This window comes from Vulpes vulpes, chromosome 15 (assembly GCF_048418805.1).
Source record: "Vulpes vulpes isolate BD-2025 chromosome 15, VulVul3, whole genome shotgun sequence".
NCBI classification, from domain to species: domain Eukaryota; kingdom Metazoa; phylum Chordata; class Mammalia; order Carnivora; family Canidae; genus Vulpes; species Vulpes vulpes.
In genome coordinates this window covers 14,085,520-14,104,061 of record NC_132794.1, presented here as the reverse complement: position 1 = coordinate 14,104,061, position 18,542 = coordinate 14,085,520, and the positions used below count along the sequence as shown (strand labels likewise).

Here is an 18,542-nt window from a genome sequence, read left to right as displayed (position 1 = left end):
CATTGAATATATACAGCTATTTGTATGTCAGTCATACTTCAATAAAGCAGGCTTTGAAAAACAAAAGAGAAAGAAATAGCAAAGCAGGGAAGAATTGCACCAAATGAGGACTGATAGAGATATATAAAATTTTTCTTAGGTCTAGAAATGTATATAAATTTTCAAGCACTAGTCATGGTAACTTGCAGTTTCAGAAGAACATTGCTTGTATAAACAGGAGTTTATTAAACTTACCAGAAGCTGGTTTTTAATGACTAGATGAAAGATAAATGTTGTGACAAATTCCCAGTGAGAAATCAGGTACATATGAGAAACTAGCAGACTCCTTCTGACTGTGATACCATTTCCCAACCTTTGTATAACAAGAGTAAAAGCAATTTAGGAAAACATTTCTATTTTCTCTGCACTTCTCATTTTGATTTCCAAAAACTCAATTCTCTTCCTTCAGAGGCTTTAAAAAAAGACATAGTAGGGGATGAATCTAAAGTTATGTCTTCATAATTTCAGTGACACTAGCTGAGGAACACTCAAGCTGAAACAATCAACTTTAATACTTTATCAACTCATATAAAAAGTACTTTCTTTTTAAATATTTTTCCCGCTCTTAGGTTAGATTCTCAAAAAGCTTTCAGGCATCCAAAATTGAATATATTCCTAATATTAATTCAGATGAAAATTAATACAGATTTCACAGTTAAGCAGTCTGCATAGGGTGGTCCTCACATATAGGAAGCTCAAAATCAGATATAAACAAAGACATATTGTATTTATTCAAATGCAAACATGTACTTGATATTTACCAAAAAAGTTATTTTTGATACTTGTGGTTTCTGTCTAATGTGTCAAGAAATGTTCTAGTTGATTCTGTGTATTTTTGTATCACTTTGATTTAGAGATATAGCGTACTGTAGGAAGAATTTAAGGAGGCAAACATTTTGGAAAGGAATTCTTTTCTGTCTGCTTCAGTAAAGAAAATGCCTAATGGAAATGTTTAGGGGGAAAAATAGGAAATTCAGACCAAGGTAATAAGATAAAGTGATGTAAAGGAGGTATAATGAAAAAAAGGAATTAGACAAACAAAAGAAAGTTGGTAAAACTAAGAGCATTTTGACAACTGTTGCCTTGTTTTGAGGGGAATAAAAACTCTAATGAGGTTTATAAGCAAAGGGGTCCTCTGGCTTCCCCTTCCCTGTTTACCTGTATAATGAAGATGAAATTTTTAGCGTAAAATTGCATATTTAGATGGTGGATTTTTTCCAGTTTTATTGAGATATAATGAATAAACATTGTATATATTTAAGGTGTACAATATGATGTTTAATGCATATATACATTTTGAAATGATTACCATAGTCAACCTAACCAACGTATCAATTGCTTCCCATTGTTACCTTTGTGTGTGTGTGTGGTGACAACACTTGATATTTACTCTCTTAGCAAATTTCAAGTATACAATGCATTGTTCTTAACTATAATCATCATGTTGTGCATTACGTCCCCAAAACTTTCATTTTTTAACTAGAAGTTTGTACCCTTTGACCAGTGTCTCCCCATTTCCACCACTACCAGCCTCTGGTAACCACCATTTTATTCTATGTTACTATGATCTTGATGTTTTCAAATTCCACATATAAGTGAGATCATTTGTCTTTCTATGTCTGGTTTATTTCACTTAGCATAATGTCCTCAGGTTCATCCATATTGTTGCAAATTATTCAACTTTAAATGGTAGATTTTTTTTTATTAAATCCATGTGAATTGATCTCAGGTGATTAAAGTTGAATCCAGCCAGACTAACAAAGTGCTGAGCACTATAACTCAAACTCATCGAAATGCATATGTTCGCTTGTTTTATTTTTGGCAATAAACATCAATTTATGATGCTAAAGAAAATGTCTTGAAAATAAAAATCAGTTAACCCAAGTTATATCAAGTCATGAATTTAAATACTCACTAGATTCTTCAGTAAACACTGAAGGCAGTTATTCTTTTATAGCTTTGTACTTTAGGTAAAGCAGAAACATATATTTGGCTTGAAAGTTGTAGCATTTTCCTTAAGATCTTACAGGCTACTTAATAAATAATCAGACAGCCAATTGAGACAGGCAATCAACATTGCAGGAGATTCTCTTATGATAAAATAAAAAAGAAAAAACATTATGTAACATTATTATTATGTAATAATTTGTGGTAGTAATAAGAACTCTTAGCCATTTGTCTTAAACCAAAAATGTATACCCATTTTTAAAGGTTTTTGGCTTTATGTTCTAAATAAAATTTTAGTATTCAAAGAGAAACTCTGTTCAGTAGCAATAGTAAAAATAAGAATCACAGAATGTCAAAATACCTTGGTCATGAAACGGTACAACACCCATATTTACAGAGGGGGAGACTGTAGTTGGGTGAGCTATAGAAGTAATATACAGATGTGAGCATGGCGTGTAAATGATGTGTGATGTATTGTGCCACTCTTTGGAATAAAAGTAAAAAAATTAACTCCACAGATAAAGTCACGGTTAAAGTTACCATGGACTATTTACTGCTGTTTCTGAAAGGAAAGAAGAACTGTGTTTTTGTGTTTTTGTTAAGAGTTAAAAGATTATTATATCAGTTACATCATTTCAATTGGCTTTGAAAAACACTTGTGTCTATCTAGTCATTTTAATCAGGTGTCTATGGGAACAACATACATTATCTCTAAAAATAAGAAATCATTGCTCACTTAGAAGACCCAATCAACACCAGAGAAGCATGCTACTCAGAAATCACTGCTTTTTTTTTTTTATAACAATAATGAGTAGATTCAAACTGAATATACAAAGAGAAAGACAATACCTCACACAGTCTTTGTGAAATATATAAACTGAATATTTGGGGTCAAGGTTGGTAAATGTTATGAAGTCACTGCACAAATACAACCACAAAGTTAAAGGAGCTGTGAGTAAAACTGACCTCCTAAATTAAAGAACTGTACAAAATTGGGTCAAGTAAGTTGTATTCAATGCCATCATGTTCTTTACTATTATTTTTTTTAAGATTTTGTTTATTTATTCATAAGAGACACAGAAAGAGAGAGAGGCAGAGACACAGGCAGAGGAAGAATCAGGTTCCATGCAGGGAACCCAATGTGAGACTTGATCCCGGCACCCCAGGATCACGTCCTGAGCTGAAGGCAGGTGTTTAACTGCTAAGCCACCCAGGCATCCCTGTTCTTTGCTATTAAATCGTCATTGCAATTAGGTTGCCATATCCTGTGAGTCTTTTGTCATGTAGGTTTTTTTCCTCAAAGACTAAATATATAATGCATCAAAAACATTAAAGAAAAACAATAGCATTTCTCAACATGTTGCAAAACGAGCTTGTTTGATTATTTCCTTGGACTTATTTGTTTTAATTGGTATAGACTTGGTTTTTCACTAGCATCCTATGTTACCCTGGAGTACTAGTTAAACATTTCCCTTTTGGGGTTTTAAATATTATAATGTTTCTATATTTTCCACCACTTAGAAAAAAAATAAATGAAAGACTATCCATAGCAACCAAATGTCCTTATAAGAAAGAACATAACTGATACAGCCCTCACATGAAAGAATCTATCAGAAAAATAACATCCTTTGAATAATGCTATCACATCTCATCTCAGGCATGAAAACACCTCATGAGTTTATTCCCTCCTTCCCATAAAAACTTCATTTCGAATGATATATCTGAGGTAGAAATTAAACAGCCTGGAATACAGCAATGTGATTTGTAAGCTATCAAAGTTGAGATACAGTCTATGACAAATGCTAAAAATTAAATACAATTAGATATTTAGATACTCAATGAAATCATTTGGGGGACAAATGTCATGCTTTAAAGATTTCAGTCTACAAGTGATCAAAATAGGTCCCAGTGATGGGACAAAGATGGTATTAACTCAACGAATATAGGATATGAACATCTTATTAATGAGTGTTGAATTGATTTCTGAGAACATATGCCCTTCATGACCAGAGGCCAGAATATTATTTTCACCCTGGCCTCCAAAGTCTTTATCTCCAAGTCCAAATGAGAGTGGTGAGTAAAACCCTGAGGTCATGATACCCATTGCAAAGTTTCCGTGGACGCCTGAAGTGTCAATGACCTCAGCTTACTCTCTATTACAGGTATGTATTCAGTTGGGTAGTAAAAGCCAAGTTACTTGAGCTTAAATGTCACTCTCTATACAGGGACTTGACAAATCCTCAGAAGTGAAGCTAGGAAAGCCTGTAGCCTCTACAGTTCAAATGGCATCTGAACCCCCCCAAACTCTTTAATACTCCCTTGATTCCAGCATGTTTTAATTTAGTATTCCTTTAATCAACTTTGTGCCTATTAGAGGTAATTTTTCTATCCTCAAAGCCTTAGCTTTTATCCTACCTTGGTTTAGATTCCCATAAACTCGCTCCATGACATGAGGTAATAATCCCAACTGTGTTTCAAAAGATTATTTGGGTTCACTAATTATATATGCCTGCTTCTGACACCCTCTGTAAGAACATATCTTATGCAAATGTGATCTGTCCACCATTCCTCAAAACAAGCCTCTATTGAAGAGTTAATGACTTCAACAGAGTCCCTGAGACAGACACATCTGTCAACTTGGTAGTAAAAATAGTAAGAATATGAATATTAAGTATTTATTCATACTTCTTTTGTGCCAGGAAATCATCCTATGAGGTAGATACTATTACTGCCTCCAATTCAAAGATGGCATAGAGAATTTAAATAATAACACAAGCAAAAACATCACAGCTATTCAGCACACAAGTTGGATATGACCTTAGGTGAACCTTAGACTCAAGAGCCTATGTATTTTCTACTTGGCTACACTGCTGATTTAGAGAACCTTCCAGAAGGGGAGTAAGATGGACACTTGATGGTGTTCTGTACAACACATTTAGATCAATAAAAGCTTAGGGCATATCTTTATTCATTTTTTTTTAGATTTTATTTATTTATTCATGAAAGACACACACACAGAGAGGCAGAGACATAGGCAGAGGGAGAAGCAGGTTCCATGCAGCCCAATGTGGAACTTGATCCCAGGACCCCGGGAGTACATCCCGAGCCAAAGGCAGATAGACGCTCAACTGCTGAGCCACCCAGGTATCCCTTAGGGCATAATTTTTGTAGAGATAGTTGACCTTCGGTGACTCCTTATCCATTTCCGTTTGGTGTCTGCCCCTCACCCTTGTTACATCTTTTCTTAGAGCTCACTCACCACCGTCTATCTCCTAGGTTCCGGGTCTCTCACTGTGGCATTCCACGTGACCCTCTCCTCTTGACACTACATCTCTTGCTGCAGTTTGTCTCTTCATTTTCTCCTTCTCTTCTTTGCTTTTCCTCCCCAGTTTTTTGTGTCTAGTGTTTGGGGACAGGTTGGTCTTCCAGTTGATCTTCCTCTTAACCCCAGGAAATGTATTTCCAGTTTTAACCATGATCACATATCATAACCTTAAGTGCTAATTTGGATTTAGTGGAGTTTTCATCAACTATGAAAACTGGAGGAGTTGTATCAGAGTCTCCAGATAAATTGAATCAATATTGTGTGTGTGTGTATACTATTTTAATATATACATTTATTCTTATATGTAGTACATACTATACTGTAAAATGTATATATGGGCATATGTATAGTGTGTGTGTGTGTGTGTGTGTGTGTGTGTGTGATCTCATATAATTAGATGAAGAGATTTATTTTAAGGATCCAGTTAACAAGATTGTGGTGGCTGGCAAATCAGAAAGGGGAAGGAAAGGCTTGCAGGCTGGAAATTCAGGCAGGAGTTGATACTTCTGTCTTGAGGGAAAATACCTTCTTTGGGAAACTTTGATTTACTTTTAAGGTCTCTAATTGATTGAATTAGATCCACCTGCATTATTCAGGGTGATTATCTTTACTTAAAATCAACTGATTATAGATGTTAACCACATCTTCAAAATACTCTCATAGTGTAGTGTAAACCCTGACAGTTGTTTGTTGTTGTTTTTCTTTTTGTCATGCAAGTACCTGACTTAAGCTTTGATTGCCACCACTTCAAAGAGGCATCCACTGCAAAGATGGTGATCCTGAATAAACACATTGCCAGCCACACGAGGAATAAAGAGCCAATGATGAGCACTGGGTGTTATACACAACTGATGAATTATTGAACACTAACATCTGAAACTAATAATCTACTATATGTTGGTTAATTCAGTTTAAATTAAAAAAAAAAAAAAAGCCAGGCCACCTCCTCACACTGAGTCTTCTTGGTTTTAGCTGATTTCAGTAACTGGCCATTTTGCCCATCTAATTTGTGTTTGTTTGTTTGTTTGTTTTTCCTTTTTCAGTTTAAATACCTTCTCTTATGTTTTAAATTCACCAATAGTGATCTGCAAAACTCTAAGCTCCCACCTCTGACCAATAAAAGCAGAATCCCAAGCCTATGCACTCTCTCTCTCTCTATGACGCCACTGTATGGTCCCAGATGTGTTGTGTAATTTCTAGGTCTTATAAGTAATAAACGTTTATTTTTTTTCAGTTTCATGATGATTATTGCTGAAGGACATATTGCAATCTTCATAAGAACCCCAAAGGCTGGTCCAGTCACAACACTAGTTATTGGTAGGCTAAGACCAGCACACAAAAACAATAACAGCTAGATTACTATTTGATAAATCACTAAATACCATAGAGAAGTCAAACAGAAACATAAAACAAATCATAACAGGAGGTATGATTGAGAGAGCAAATAACTTATCAAATCACTTAGCTAAAAGGACCATGTACTTATTTTTTGGGCTGAATCTGATATCGAAGAAAATGTGTAATGTAGATTAATTTCAGCTCTCTATCATTGACATTATTCTTTTGGGAGGAGGGTGGGGCTACTCAGTATCTAAGCTTTGTTCCAGAAGAAGGAAGTATTGTAATTCCCAATACAGACCCTAAGGAGGGTCTTTTATTATTCCTAGTAGTGATGTCTTGGATGCATGAATTAGGAATTAGGATGTGGGCAGCCCTGGTGGCGCAGCGGTTTAGCGCCACCTTTGACCGGGGTGTGATCCTGGAGACCGGGGATCAAGTCCCATATCGGGCTCCCTGCGTGGAGCCTGCTTCTCCCTCTGCCTGTCTCTGCCCCCCTCTTTCTCTCTCTCTCTCTGTCTGTCTCAATGAATAAATAAAATCTTAAAAAAAAAAAAAAGAATTAGGATGTTACCTGGTCTTGGATCTTAGATGAAAGTGATGCAAAGACAAAAGAGTAACTCAGAATTCATCCAAAATTGTGGTGCCAGTCATGGCTAAAAGCAGCCATAACAGTAATAGAAAAAGTGATATCATAACAAAACTTTTGCCACTATTGGTCACTATTCCAGCAGCCTTTTTTTTTTTTTTTTTTTTTTTTTTTTTTTTTTTTTATGATAGTCACAGAGAGAGAGAGAGAGAGGCAGAGACACAGACAGAGGGAGAAGCAGGCTCCATGCACCGGGAGCCTGACGTGGGATTCGATCCTGGGTCTCCAGGATTGTGCCCTGGGCCAAAGGCAGGCGCCAAACCGCTGCTCCACCCAGGGATCCCCTATTCCAGCAGTCTTTACATCCCTGGGTCCTGTCCAGCCTGTCAACCTCATCACCCTGCTTACCAACAGGTTCTTGGAATTAGCCACATTCTCAATAAGTTTCTTTTTTTAAAGCAATTTCCATCTCTTTCAATGAAGAGCCATCCAATAAATTGTCTTTCTCTTCATAATCTTACTTCTGAAGAAAAGTATGCAGTGAAGATAATATAAAGGTCTGGTATCTTTCCTTCAATTACTTCCTTGCTAATTTGATAGTACTGTTCTAGGACCTGTGAACAGAGTCTTGGAGTAGACTGGTGGGGAGAACTTGGGTTTGGGTGTCTTCATATGATACAAATGACTGTTGGAATGGAGATTCTAATAATTTATTGTACTTGCCTTGTGCATTTACTGTCTACCCAGAAGCAATCTGGTGTTCTATATGGGCTGTTTAAAATTTTTTAGTAACTTATTTCAGTTATCATTTGAACATAAAAATATAGCATGAAAGAAACTCAACTTACAACAGAATCATACCAAGTTTAATAGTCATCTAGGATTACAGCCAGGAGTGAAATAAGAAAGTAAGACATTTCACTACACGAGTCTGTAATGAATTTCAATGCAGATACATTAAAGCTGAGTAAATTCAGACTTCAATAAAGAAGCTCACTATTGAGAAGGGGAGAAAGATAAGCAAACATCACATTATATAAAAAAAGTTTGTTGTGGAAAAAAGAAAATATGTGAAAAGAATATCATTGAGGATAGATAGGCTTTTTTTTTTCCTCTTTCAACCATGATGTAAGGGTAGTTTTTATATTCTAATGCTTAAAGGATGAGGAAGTGTTTCTATGGGATGAAATACAGTGGGGAAAAAAGGCATTATATGGGGATAAAAGTATTAAGGTAATAATAATAGTTATAGCTAATATTATTTGTGTCTGGCCATTTCTTTGTGCTTTACCAACCTAATCTCATTTAATCCTCTCCACATTACAGGGAAACAATGAAATCATCTTCAATATACAGGTAACAAAAGTGAGACTTAATGAAGTAAAATAAATTGTCCAAGGTCTTGGAGTTAATCAATATTGATATTGCAACCCAAGCAGTCTGACTTCAGACTTTGGGTTTCTGACCAATAAGACAGCCACAAAGAAGAAAAGCACCCTAAGATATGAAAGATATAAAAGAGGAGTTAGGATGGCCCTTAAGAGAGAATATTAGGATGAAGATATGGAAGACTTGAAATAGGAAAGGAGAACTGGCGATGAAGAAAATGGGACCTCTTCAAGTAAGATCTATTTTATTTTTTTAATTAATTATTTTTTTTAAAAGAGAAAGTAGAGCAGGGGAGAGGGGTAAAGGGAGAGCATAGAGAGAATCTTAAGCAGACTCTGCGCTGAGCCACCAGGTGGGGCTCAATCCCAAGACCTAAACACATGACCTGAGGCAAAATCAGGAGTAAACATTAATACCGATTGTGCCACCCAAGCACTCCCTCTTTCAGTAAGATTTAAATGATAGAATTAAGGAGAATTATTGGTCAATGAATGAAGAGAGGAGAGAAATTGAGAATTATGTTCGTTACTGATTTTTCAGGCTTGGGGTACTGGGTGATAGAAATGTTAGAATGGAAGGTCTGAGGGTAGAAAGGGTAACATGTGAGAGAATAAGCTATTCGGGACATGTTGAGATTCAGTTGCATATATAGACACACATTTGGAAACACTCTTCAAGCAGAAAAACATCAGAAGAGAAGCCAGATTGGGAGAGATATTTTTGTATAAACAAAAATACAAAGTGCCAGCTACATTTCAATTTCAGACAAACAACTTTTTACTACAAGTATGTTTCATGTGATATTTTGCAGATTCTTGTTTTTAAAACACAGTTTTTTTACCTGAAATTCAAATTTCATAGGTTGTCCTGTGAGGGTAGACTGTGGGGTCTGTGATAGAATGCTAAGCATTGCCCCCTTTCCTCTACTCTGTCTTATGAGTGTGTAGTGTTCTCCCATTCTGCCTCTTGGCTCAGCCATATAACATGCTTTAACCAATAACATGAGACAAAATTAATGGTGTGTCAGTCCTGGGTATAGGTGCCCAAAATCCTTGCAGGTGTCTACTTTGCTGCCCTACTCCTGCTAGCTCCATGAGAACACATCTGGTCATCGATTGGAGAATAAGGGACATGTGGAGCAGACCCAAGTCACCCACCTACTTGCACCAACAGTTAGCCAACCCCTAGTCCTGTAGTGAACCCAGCTGTCAGATAAATGAGTGTCAAACTTATGATTACATAACGTTGAAGTTTGTGGTTGTTATGCAGCAATATCATGGTGGCAAGCAAGTAGCATTCTTATACCTGTCTTTATTACATGTGCTCAGGTATTTGTTCAAGGGACAAATGATGATTATAAACTTTAGAAAATGGGTAAATGGATAAAATGAAATATGTACAATAAGGAGGTAGCATAAAAGTTACCAAATGCTTGCAGAGATGAGAGAAGAGACATAGGAAGCCTCCACATAGCAAGCCACTCCAATACAGACCTGAGTGGCTGTATGGGTCATGGTGCCACTATCAGCCAACTGAACAATAAAACCCAGATGGTTCCTATAGCCCACAGCAAGGTGCTTGTCAGAAACATAACTAAATGTATAATAATAAGCCTCAGTATCTCCAAGTTCAGAGCTAGAGCCATAGATAGATCCATAGTTTCACCCTAGTCCTCTGTATTTTGGAGACCAACATTATACTTGTTGTATATATAAATATGCATATATTTATATATATAATATAATATAATATAATATATATATTCAGACTTAGAAAAGTAATCAGTTATATTGATTTTTTATTCTATTCACATATATGATAAAATATTTACTAAACTTCCCTTTAATATTGTTAGAGCACTTTTTATTGATTAAAGAGTTTTCATACTGATTTTTTTATCATTAGATTGCCTATAACCAATTTGAAGTCAGTAATGAGACATGATCATGATTATTATGTCTCTAAAACTCTTTTCAGTGGAGGAAACAAATTTAATTTTTGCATCTATGTTGCAAGAATTATTCTCCAATTCTATCCTTTAACATTAATCCTGTATCCTAAATCATGCAATCTCTATTCACTGGCACACAAGGAGTACACCTAACACTGTTATGTCTTCTTCAAAATTAGGACCTTTATTTTTAATCAGGACGTTTTCCCCCTACTTAGATTCAGAAGAATGTAACATCTTACTGATGGAAGAAACATAAACAAAATTCCTCCCAACAGAACTATTTAGTGACTGCGATTTAGAAACGTGTTTCATGTTCCCAGCTTCCAAGTGTCTAACAATTTAACCAAGAGCATCAACCTAGCCTCTGCAGTATGCTTCTAAAAGCCATGACATTGAGGAGAATCACTAATTATGTTTGGCCACAAATCAACTTTAATAGCATCTGGACAGTTCAGATCAAAAATCAAAAAGACCTTCAAATAGGGGCAACATTTAAATCTAATATGCATGGTATACAAGGTCATACGCAGTATGGTGTACTGTCTGTCTGGAGGTAATTACGTTGAGCAATCACATATATTGTATTCCAAGTAATGGTTCTTTAAAAGGCCTATGATTTTTTATATATGTTTGTCAGGGCAAACTTTATATATACTTATACCTCCTACAGAACACATGTAAATGTACAAACTAGTTCAAATGTTATTATATTTTAGACGATGGAAACTGAACAACCAAAATTATAAATCATATAGAGTAATAGCTACAGGTATCATTATTACTAATCTACAGGGATCATTCCACTGTACTTCCTGGTTAGAGCATAAACCAATTACCTGAAGAATTCTTCTATTTATCTCAGGTATTTAGAACACACTCAGCTTTATGTATGAACATACTAAGCCTTAAGCATTGCTAGCAAGATTGAATATGTGCAGAAGGGATCTTCTGAAGATCCTTTGAATTGACACCTTCCAGTTTAATACACTTGGGCAAGTAATCACTCTGGTTGTCATGTCATCCTCACAAAAATATGTAAGACATATTCTTTTTAAGTCACTGGGCCCTGATCTATGAATTCTCTTTCATCTTTTTTTTTTTTTTTTCTCTTACTTCCCTTGTTTGGTTTTCTCATTTAAAATCTAAACTGCAGTACAGGTAAAAAGGTAACAGTTTTTGCTCTGGCAATTGTTCTTATAGTAACGTCTTTCAGTTTACAGAAAGATAAAAAAGAATTTCTCAAGACATAAAGCATAGGGGTCCAAATATGAATCTGAGTGGATTCAGACATGTCTGGTCATGTCAGACAAACTGGTGAAACAGGCTGTTCTGGGCACTTCAAAAGTTGTCTAAGAAACCTTCTGGGGAGAGTTCAATTTGTGTTCACTGTTGATGTTCCAAGACAATTGTTCCGAGAGGTAAACTGATGGAATAAGCCTAAAAGGAAGTTCCTAATGAGAGGTTGAGGAATTTTCTGGGAGGAAATAAATTCTGAAGAAAGAAAGAGCCAGGTTGTTTGACCTTGACTAAACAATGGAGCCAGAGTTTCCAGCCATGAGAGACTCTTGTCAATAAAGCATCTGGGGTGTGACTAAGGCTTCACTTTGTACCACTGTTCCTTCATGAGAAGGTCTAGAGAATATTAAGTGCCTTCTAACAGAGTGTAAAAAGAAATCAGAAAAGACACCCCCCCATACACCCTTATTTTCCATAGAACACTGTACCACTCACTGGTAGGTAGACCAGCCTTATGAGGGACAATAGCCCTCAGTAAGATGCCAACTATAGAAATAAAGTTCCTGCCCAGGTAGTGAGTGATACTTTCCAATCTCCTTCCCTGCCCGAAGACAAAGTTTATAAGAAAGCAAAGGCATGTCTGGCTAGACCAGTGGTACCAGGAAGATATTCAGCAAGGGAAGGGATGGGTAGGAGGACCATAGGACATATTCAGGGATTAAGGAGTATGCTTAATGTGATGAATCACTAAATTGTACACCTGGACCTAATATTACATTGTATGTTAACTAACTGAAATTTAAATAAAAACTTAAAAAAGGAAGATATTTAGGACAGTAAAAATATTCTGTATGGTATTCTGATGATGGATTCATGTCATTGTATATTTGTCCAAACCCTAGAATGTACTACACCAAGAATCAACCATAATGTATGGACTGGGTGATTATAATGTGTCAATGTTAGTTCATCAGTTATAACCAATGTACCCCTCTGGTAGGGCATACTGATATCGGGGGATGTTGTGCATGTGTGGGAGCAGAGGATATGTAGGAAACCTCAGTACCTTCCTCTTGTTTATGCTGTGAAGCTAATAAATAGCTTTAAAAGAAAGAAAATATTTAGCTAGTAGCAATGCCACAGAGAAATATGTACTTGAATGTAAATATGAGAATGACACAATCCTTAGTAGTTCCAGGAACACTTGAAAGACATTTGAGAGGACAGATATATAAATATATATGTGATAAAGACTCCTAACTCTGGGAAACGAACTAGGGGCGTGGAAGGGGAGGAGGGAAGGGGGTGAGGGTGAATGGGTGACGGGCACTGAGGGGGGCACTTGACGGGATGAGCACTGGGTGTTATTTTGTATGTTGGCAAATTGAACACCAATAAAAATAAATTTATTATTTAAAAAAATTAAAAAATAAATATATATGTGATATATGTATATATATGTTAAGGGAGCTGACAGAGAGAGTCATTTTCATTAACTGTTAGTGTTACTCCCTATGGGTTTGTTCTCAAGCTTGTATAATGTGGTGAACTAGAAATTGTTGCATCATACTCTATAACCAATAGCCACAGACCTTGCAGCTTCATAAGCTGATTTTTTTATATTAGTTGCAAAAGAAGATGTTAAAATAATAAAAATCAAGACATCAAAACATCAAACAAAACCAGAGTATTTAGATTTCGAGTAATCATTTTATTGGACAAAAGCAAAAATACAAATTTTCTTCAATGTCTTCTAGAAAGATAACATTATGATAATGGTGGCAAGAGAAGTAAACCAAAATGAGGACACAAACTGGGACAGTTTCACATATTGAATATTCATTTAAGATGATGGGTTCTGGAGGTAAAAAGCAGCAAATATTTGTAGAAGCAGTTTAACCATTGATAAATAGCTATTGATTTGTCCTGGAGAATATAGGATAGATGTTTTGGAAATCGAACTACAAAAATAGGATCAATAAATTTGGAGGCTTTCTCTTTGCATTCAATTTCAACAGTATGTTTAGTAGAAGGTAGAGAATCCATATCCTCCATAGCACAGTGGGCGGTCGCAGCCATATCTGTAGCCTCCCCAGCCCCAGCCCAGTCTCGGGAAGCTGCCACATCCCCAGCCACTGCCACAGCCCAGGCCACTGAAGCCTCCACAGCCGTAGCCCAGGCCTCCATAGTAGTTGCCGTAGTAGCTCATGGTGTCAAGGGTGGTGAGTTGGCAGCTGAATGCAAGAGTCAGAGTGTGAATGTCGACATCTTTACAAGGAGGCATATATACTCTGATCAGAGAATGTGACAAAACACGTGCCCCTCCTTTGGTGTCATTCCATGAATTATATTTGCCTGACCCAACGTATTAATCTGTGGTCCCCCGACCACACTTACAAGAATGTCTAAACCTGCTTGGCTACATAGTTAGGTTGTAGAGCAGAGCTTGCTGCTATAATCTTCTTAGAATGATTTGATGTTTCTTCAAAGTAGTGACATGCCAAACCCTACATAGAGTACTCCAGTGCCAGTCACTTGACATCAGTTACATTAAATATTGTTGAATTTCTAATTAAATATCTTCTCATCACTGGCATTTGAGGGTTGTTATAATTAGTTCTACAAAATAGCAAAAAATAATTAAAATCAAGTCTCTTAAGCTTCCCAATTTCTTCAAAAGGCACGCATGTATTTTGTATCATGAGAAGCAAATGATGCACCTCTCTTTAGAATATAAAAGAATATTTTAAGTCAAGACAGATTTAGTTCACCTGCCACGTGTACCAGGAAACAACAACCACAAAAGCTCACCTGATTTTTAGAGTTTTAAAATTTGGGGCATGTACAATTAATAGATTTAATTTTGGCTTTAAATACCAACATACTTATTTTGGTTCAAATATATAGCAGGGGCACCTGGGTGGATCAGTGGTGAAGCATCTGCCTTTGACTCAGGTCGTGATCCCAGGGTCCCAGGATCAAGTCCCACATCAGGTTCCCCTAAGGAGCCTGCTTCTCCCTCTGCCTATGTCTCTGCCTCTCTCCCTGTGTCTCTCATGAATAAATAAATAAAATCTTTAATAAATAAATACATACATTGCAGAATTGTAATCACTAGTGGAAAGACTATCACTCTTAACTTATGGAAGTTAAAATCCATCTTGTGAGAAGTCTTCCCACAGTACTTTTTTAAAATATATATCCTGAGTGCTTTCTCTATAATACATTCTAGTCTCACTGCTACCACAAATGCAAGATTACATTTGGCTTCCTACATCATTTCCCCCTCTTTCTCTGCCTTCATCATTTATCCACTTATCTTAGATCTTTTTCAAATCTCACTCAAAACACCACCCAACTTCCTTCCTCCATGAATCATTACTCCAACCAGGTATAAGTATGAGGTGGGAAAATGGTTTTGGCTCTAATTATATATTCGAAAGAACACAGCATCCTTCCACCTAGATCTCCAGAGTCAATATTATAAATTTGTCTCTGTCTTCTCTTTGCTTAGTCTGTGCCCATTTTTTTTGTCTGTAGATAATTTCTAACTTCTCTTTCCCAAAATATCAACTAGATATTTCTAAGATATTGACAATGCTGTTAAAGTCCCTAAAAGCATCTTAAATTTGAAAAGAACTTGTACAACCTGGAATAGTAAGGAATTTTCTACATATGTGGTACAATTTTAAAGAAGGACAAGAGGGACACCTGGGTGACTAAATTGGTTGGGCCTTGGCTTTTGGCTTAGGTCACGATTCAGGATCTTGGGATTGAGCCCCATGTTGTTGGGGGGAGCCACTCAGCAAGGAGTCTGCTTTCCCCTCTCCCATTGCCTCTCCCTTCTGCTTCTGCTCTCTTTTTCCCTCAAATAAATAAAATATTTTTTTTTAAATTAAGAATAAGAAAATTAAAAAGAACAAAAAATAAGGATATACTCTTTGGAAACAGTTGGCCTGATATTCACAAAGTTCCTCACCACAGCCCAGAGAGTTAGTTAAGTGATACCTAAAGCCCTATGCAAATATGCTCATACCTTGACACTTGGGACTCAACAAACTTGTTTTCTATGATAATAACTATTTTGCTAAGCTTTTGTGGAGATTTATAAGTAATACGACACGGTTTTTGGATGAGTTTGTTCACTGACCTGATGTAGTATCTAAACAAAACCTAGCATTTGGTTGGCACTCAATATTTTTTGAAAGAGTTATATGACTTTCAGTGATATTAACATAAAGATCATGCATATCATAACCTAAGCAATTAATCTGATGTACTAGGAAATGCTTTATGGCTGACATGGGTTCCAACAGGCTTTCTGGTTTCAGAGTAGCACTAACCCCAATATTAGCCTGTAATCTCGAAGTTATTCTAATACAACTGCATTCCATTTTTATTCCTCATTTCAGAAATCAGCCAATTGATAGAATGAATATTTTCATTTTCATGAATCATTTAGAAGTATGAATAAATTGCATACCATTAAAGATTCCACAGTCTCTTTGTGTAGCTCTGTCAGAGCATGTAACTATGATTAAAGTCTTTTAATTATTTTTTTAATGTCATACTATCTCTACTTTATAGATGGAAACAATATGGGACACAAATGAAAAACTTCATTAACAATAAATGCTAAGTGTGTTTTCAAAGAGGAAAACACATGACTTTGGTGTGCATCACTTATAAATGTACATTCTTTGTTAAAAATAGAAGAAAGAATTTGAAAAATATGGAACAAATCTGTTTTTCCCCCATGCATACATGAAAAATTTACATTGGAAATTTCTTTAGGGGTTATTATTTTTCTGTCCATTCACTGGATCAAAGGCATATGTGGATCACTATTTTTTTTAAGTGTTCACCCAAGTTGCTATTTATGTTGATGGATGAAAGAGTAAAAAATGTTCTCACATTTTCCCTAGCAGTGAAGAAGTCTTTTGTTATGTATTCCAAACATTTCCTCTCACCTCAGATGCAGATGCATACATTCTAAGCACAACAAAATTATGATAATATTGATTATTCTAAGAATGTCAACAGCAGTAATAATTGTATTGATTACTACTTGTCAGCCCCAAAGCTCCTGTCCCTGGAGACACTAAACAAATGAAAGGGTAATAGAAATTCTGTTCTACTGGGTAAACTCCACAGTGTGATCCTTCAACAGAGTAAGTGACTTGGCTCTACTTCCCCTGCTCAGCTCACTGTGATGCTACATACAATGCTAAAAAGCACTGATTGAAAGAAAAGGTCATCATGGGTTTTTATGTTGGTTTGTTTTGTTACCAAAAGTTGAATTTTAAGATTGCTCATTGTTTAATTATATTCCAAGGCAGATAACCTACAAATTAACAGGTGCAGTTCTCTGTATCAGACAATAAAAATGTTAAAGAAATATAGCTCTTAATCTAAGTAAGAGGATTAATTACCATAAAATTAGCTGTGATAATTTAGCTTTCCTTATAAGCATCACCAGAACTTTCAAAATGGTTTATTTGACAACATTCCAGGAGAAGATAGAGAAGCAGCATAGTGTGATTGACTACTCTAGTCTCAAATTGCTTATTCTGAGGTTCCCTGCCTGCAAGACTATGGGGCAGCATTACAGACTTTATTGTCCCTTTCAGATATTTAATTCCATGATATCATTTTGTCCTTTTTTTTTCTTATTACATTGGCCCAGCTTACTCAGAGTATCAATAGGCTCATACTATTACCTGAAGCTACCACTCAGCCTTAGGAAAACAATTTAGAAAATTCTGCTATTTTACTTATTTTATTCCTTATTTCTTATACAGTAGTCTCCCCTTATTCACAGGGGATATGTTCCAAGATACTCAGTGGATGCCTGAAACCACAGATAGAACTGAACTCTAATATGTACTATGTTTATTCCTATGCATAATTCCTATAATAAAGTTTAATTTATAAATTAGGCATAGAAAATATTAACAGTAATAACTAATAATAGAAAACTATAACAATACACTGTAATAAAAGTGATGTGAATGTGGTCTCTCTCTCAAAATACCTTTATTATGCTCATCCCTCTTACTGAGATAATAAAATGTCTACATGATGAGGGGATGTGAGGTGAGTGCTGTAGGCATTGTGATGTAGCATGAAGCTGCTTTTGACCTTCTGACAATATGCCTGAAGGAGAATCATTTGTTTCCCACCTACAGCTGACCTCAGGCAACCGAAACCACAGAAAAAGGGAGACTACTATCCTGTCAATAAAATGGCCATTTTTGAAGGGATGATATTTTACTAAAAATCATCTGTGTATAATAGATGAAAAGCAGACTATGAAAAACAGAAGATAATATATATTTCAAAGATTCACAGAAAAACAAAAGTTTATTTTCTCTGAAAATTTAGCAATAGGGATTATGAGATTTGTGGAAAGTTTTCTGATTGCAGTTGTAGTGATGTGGATGTCAAGCAACTGTAAATATGTAGATACAACACCACTTGTTTTTATAAAACAAAATAAAGGGAGACAATAGAGATGGAAGACTAGTTGCAAATTTTGAATTTCAGGGATGCCTGGGTGGCTCAGCAGTTAAGCATCTGCCTTCCGCTCAGGGCGCGATCCTGGAGTCCTGGGATCGAGTCCCACACCGGGCTCCCTACATGGAGCCTGCTTCTCTCTCTGCCTATGTCTTTGGCTCTCTCTCTGTGTCTCTCATGAATAAATAAATAAAATATTTTAAAAAAAT

The 18,542-nt window shown here is 36.0% G+C and overlaps 1 protein-coding gene across 1 annotated transcript; it reads right to left on the bottom strand.

The window, feature by feature from the left end:
* Window positions 1–13,840: 13,840 nt before the first annotated feature.
* LOC112909471 (keratin-associated protein 19-7-like) lies at window positions 13,841–14,026 on the bottom strand. The gene has a single exon (XM_025985420.2). The coding sequence runs from the start codon at window positions 14,024–14,026 to the stop codon at window positions 13,841–13,843; it is 186 nt and encodes a 61-aa protein (XP_025841205.2).
* Window positions 14,027–18,542: the final 4,516 nt, after the last annotated feature.

Coding starts and splice junctions, on each gene's coding strand:
- LOC112909471 (XM_025985420.2), bottom strand. CDS start 14,026: ATGAGCTACTACGGCAACTACTATGGAGGCCTGGGCTACGGCTGTGGA.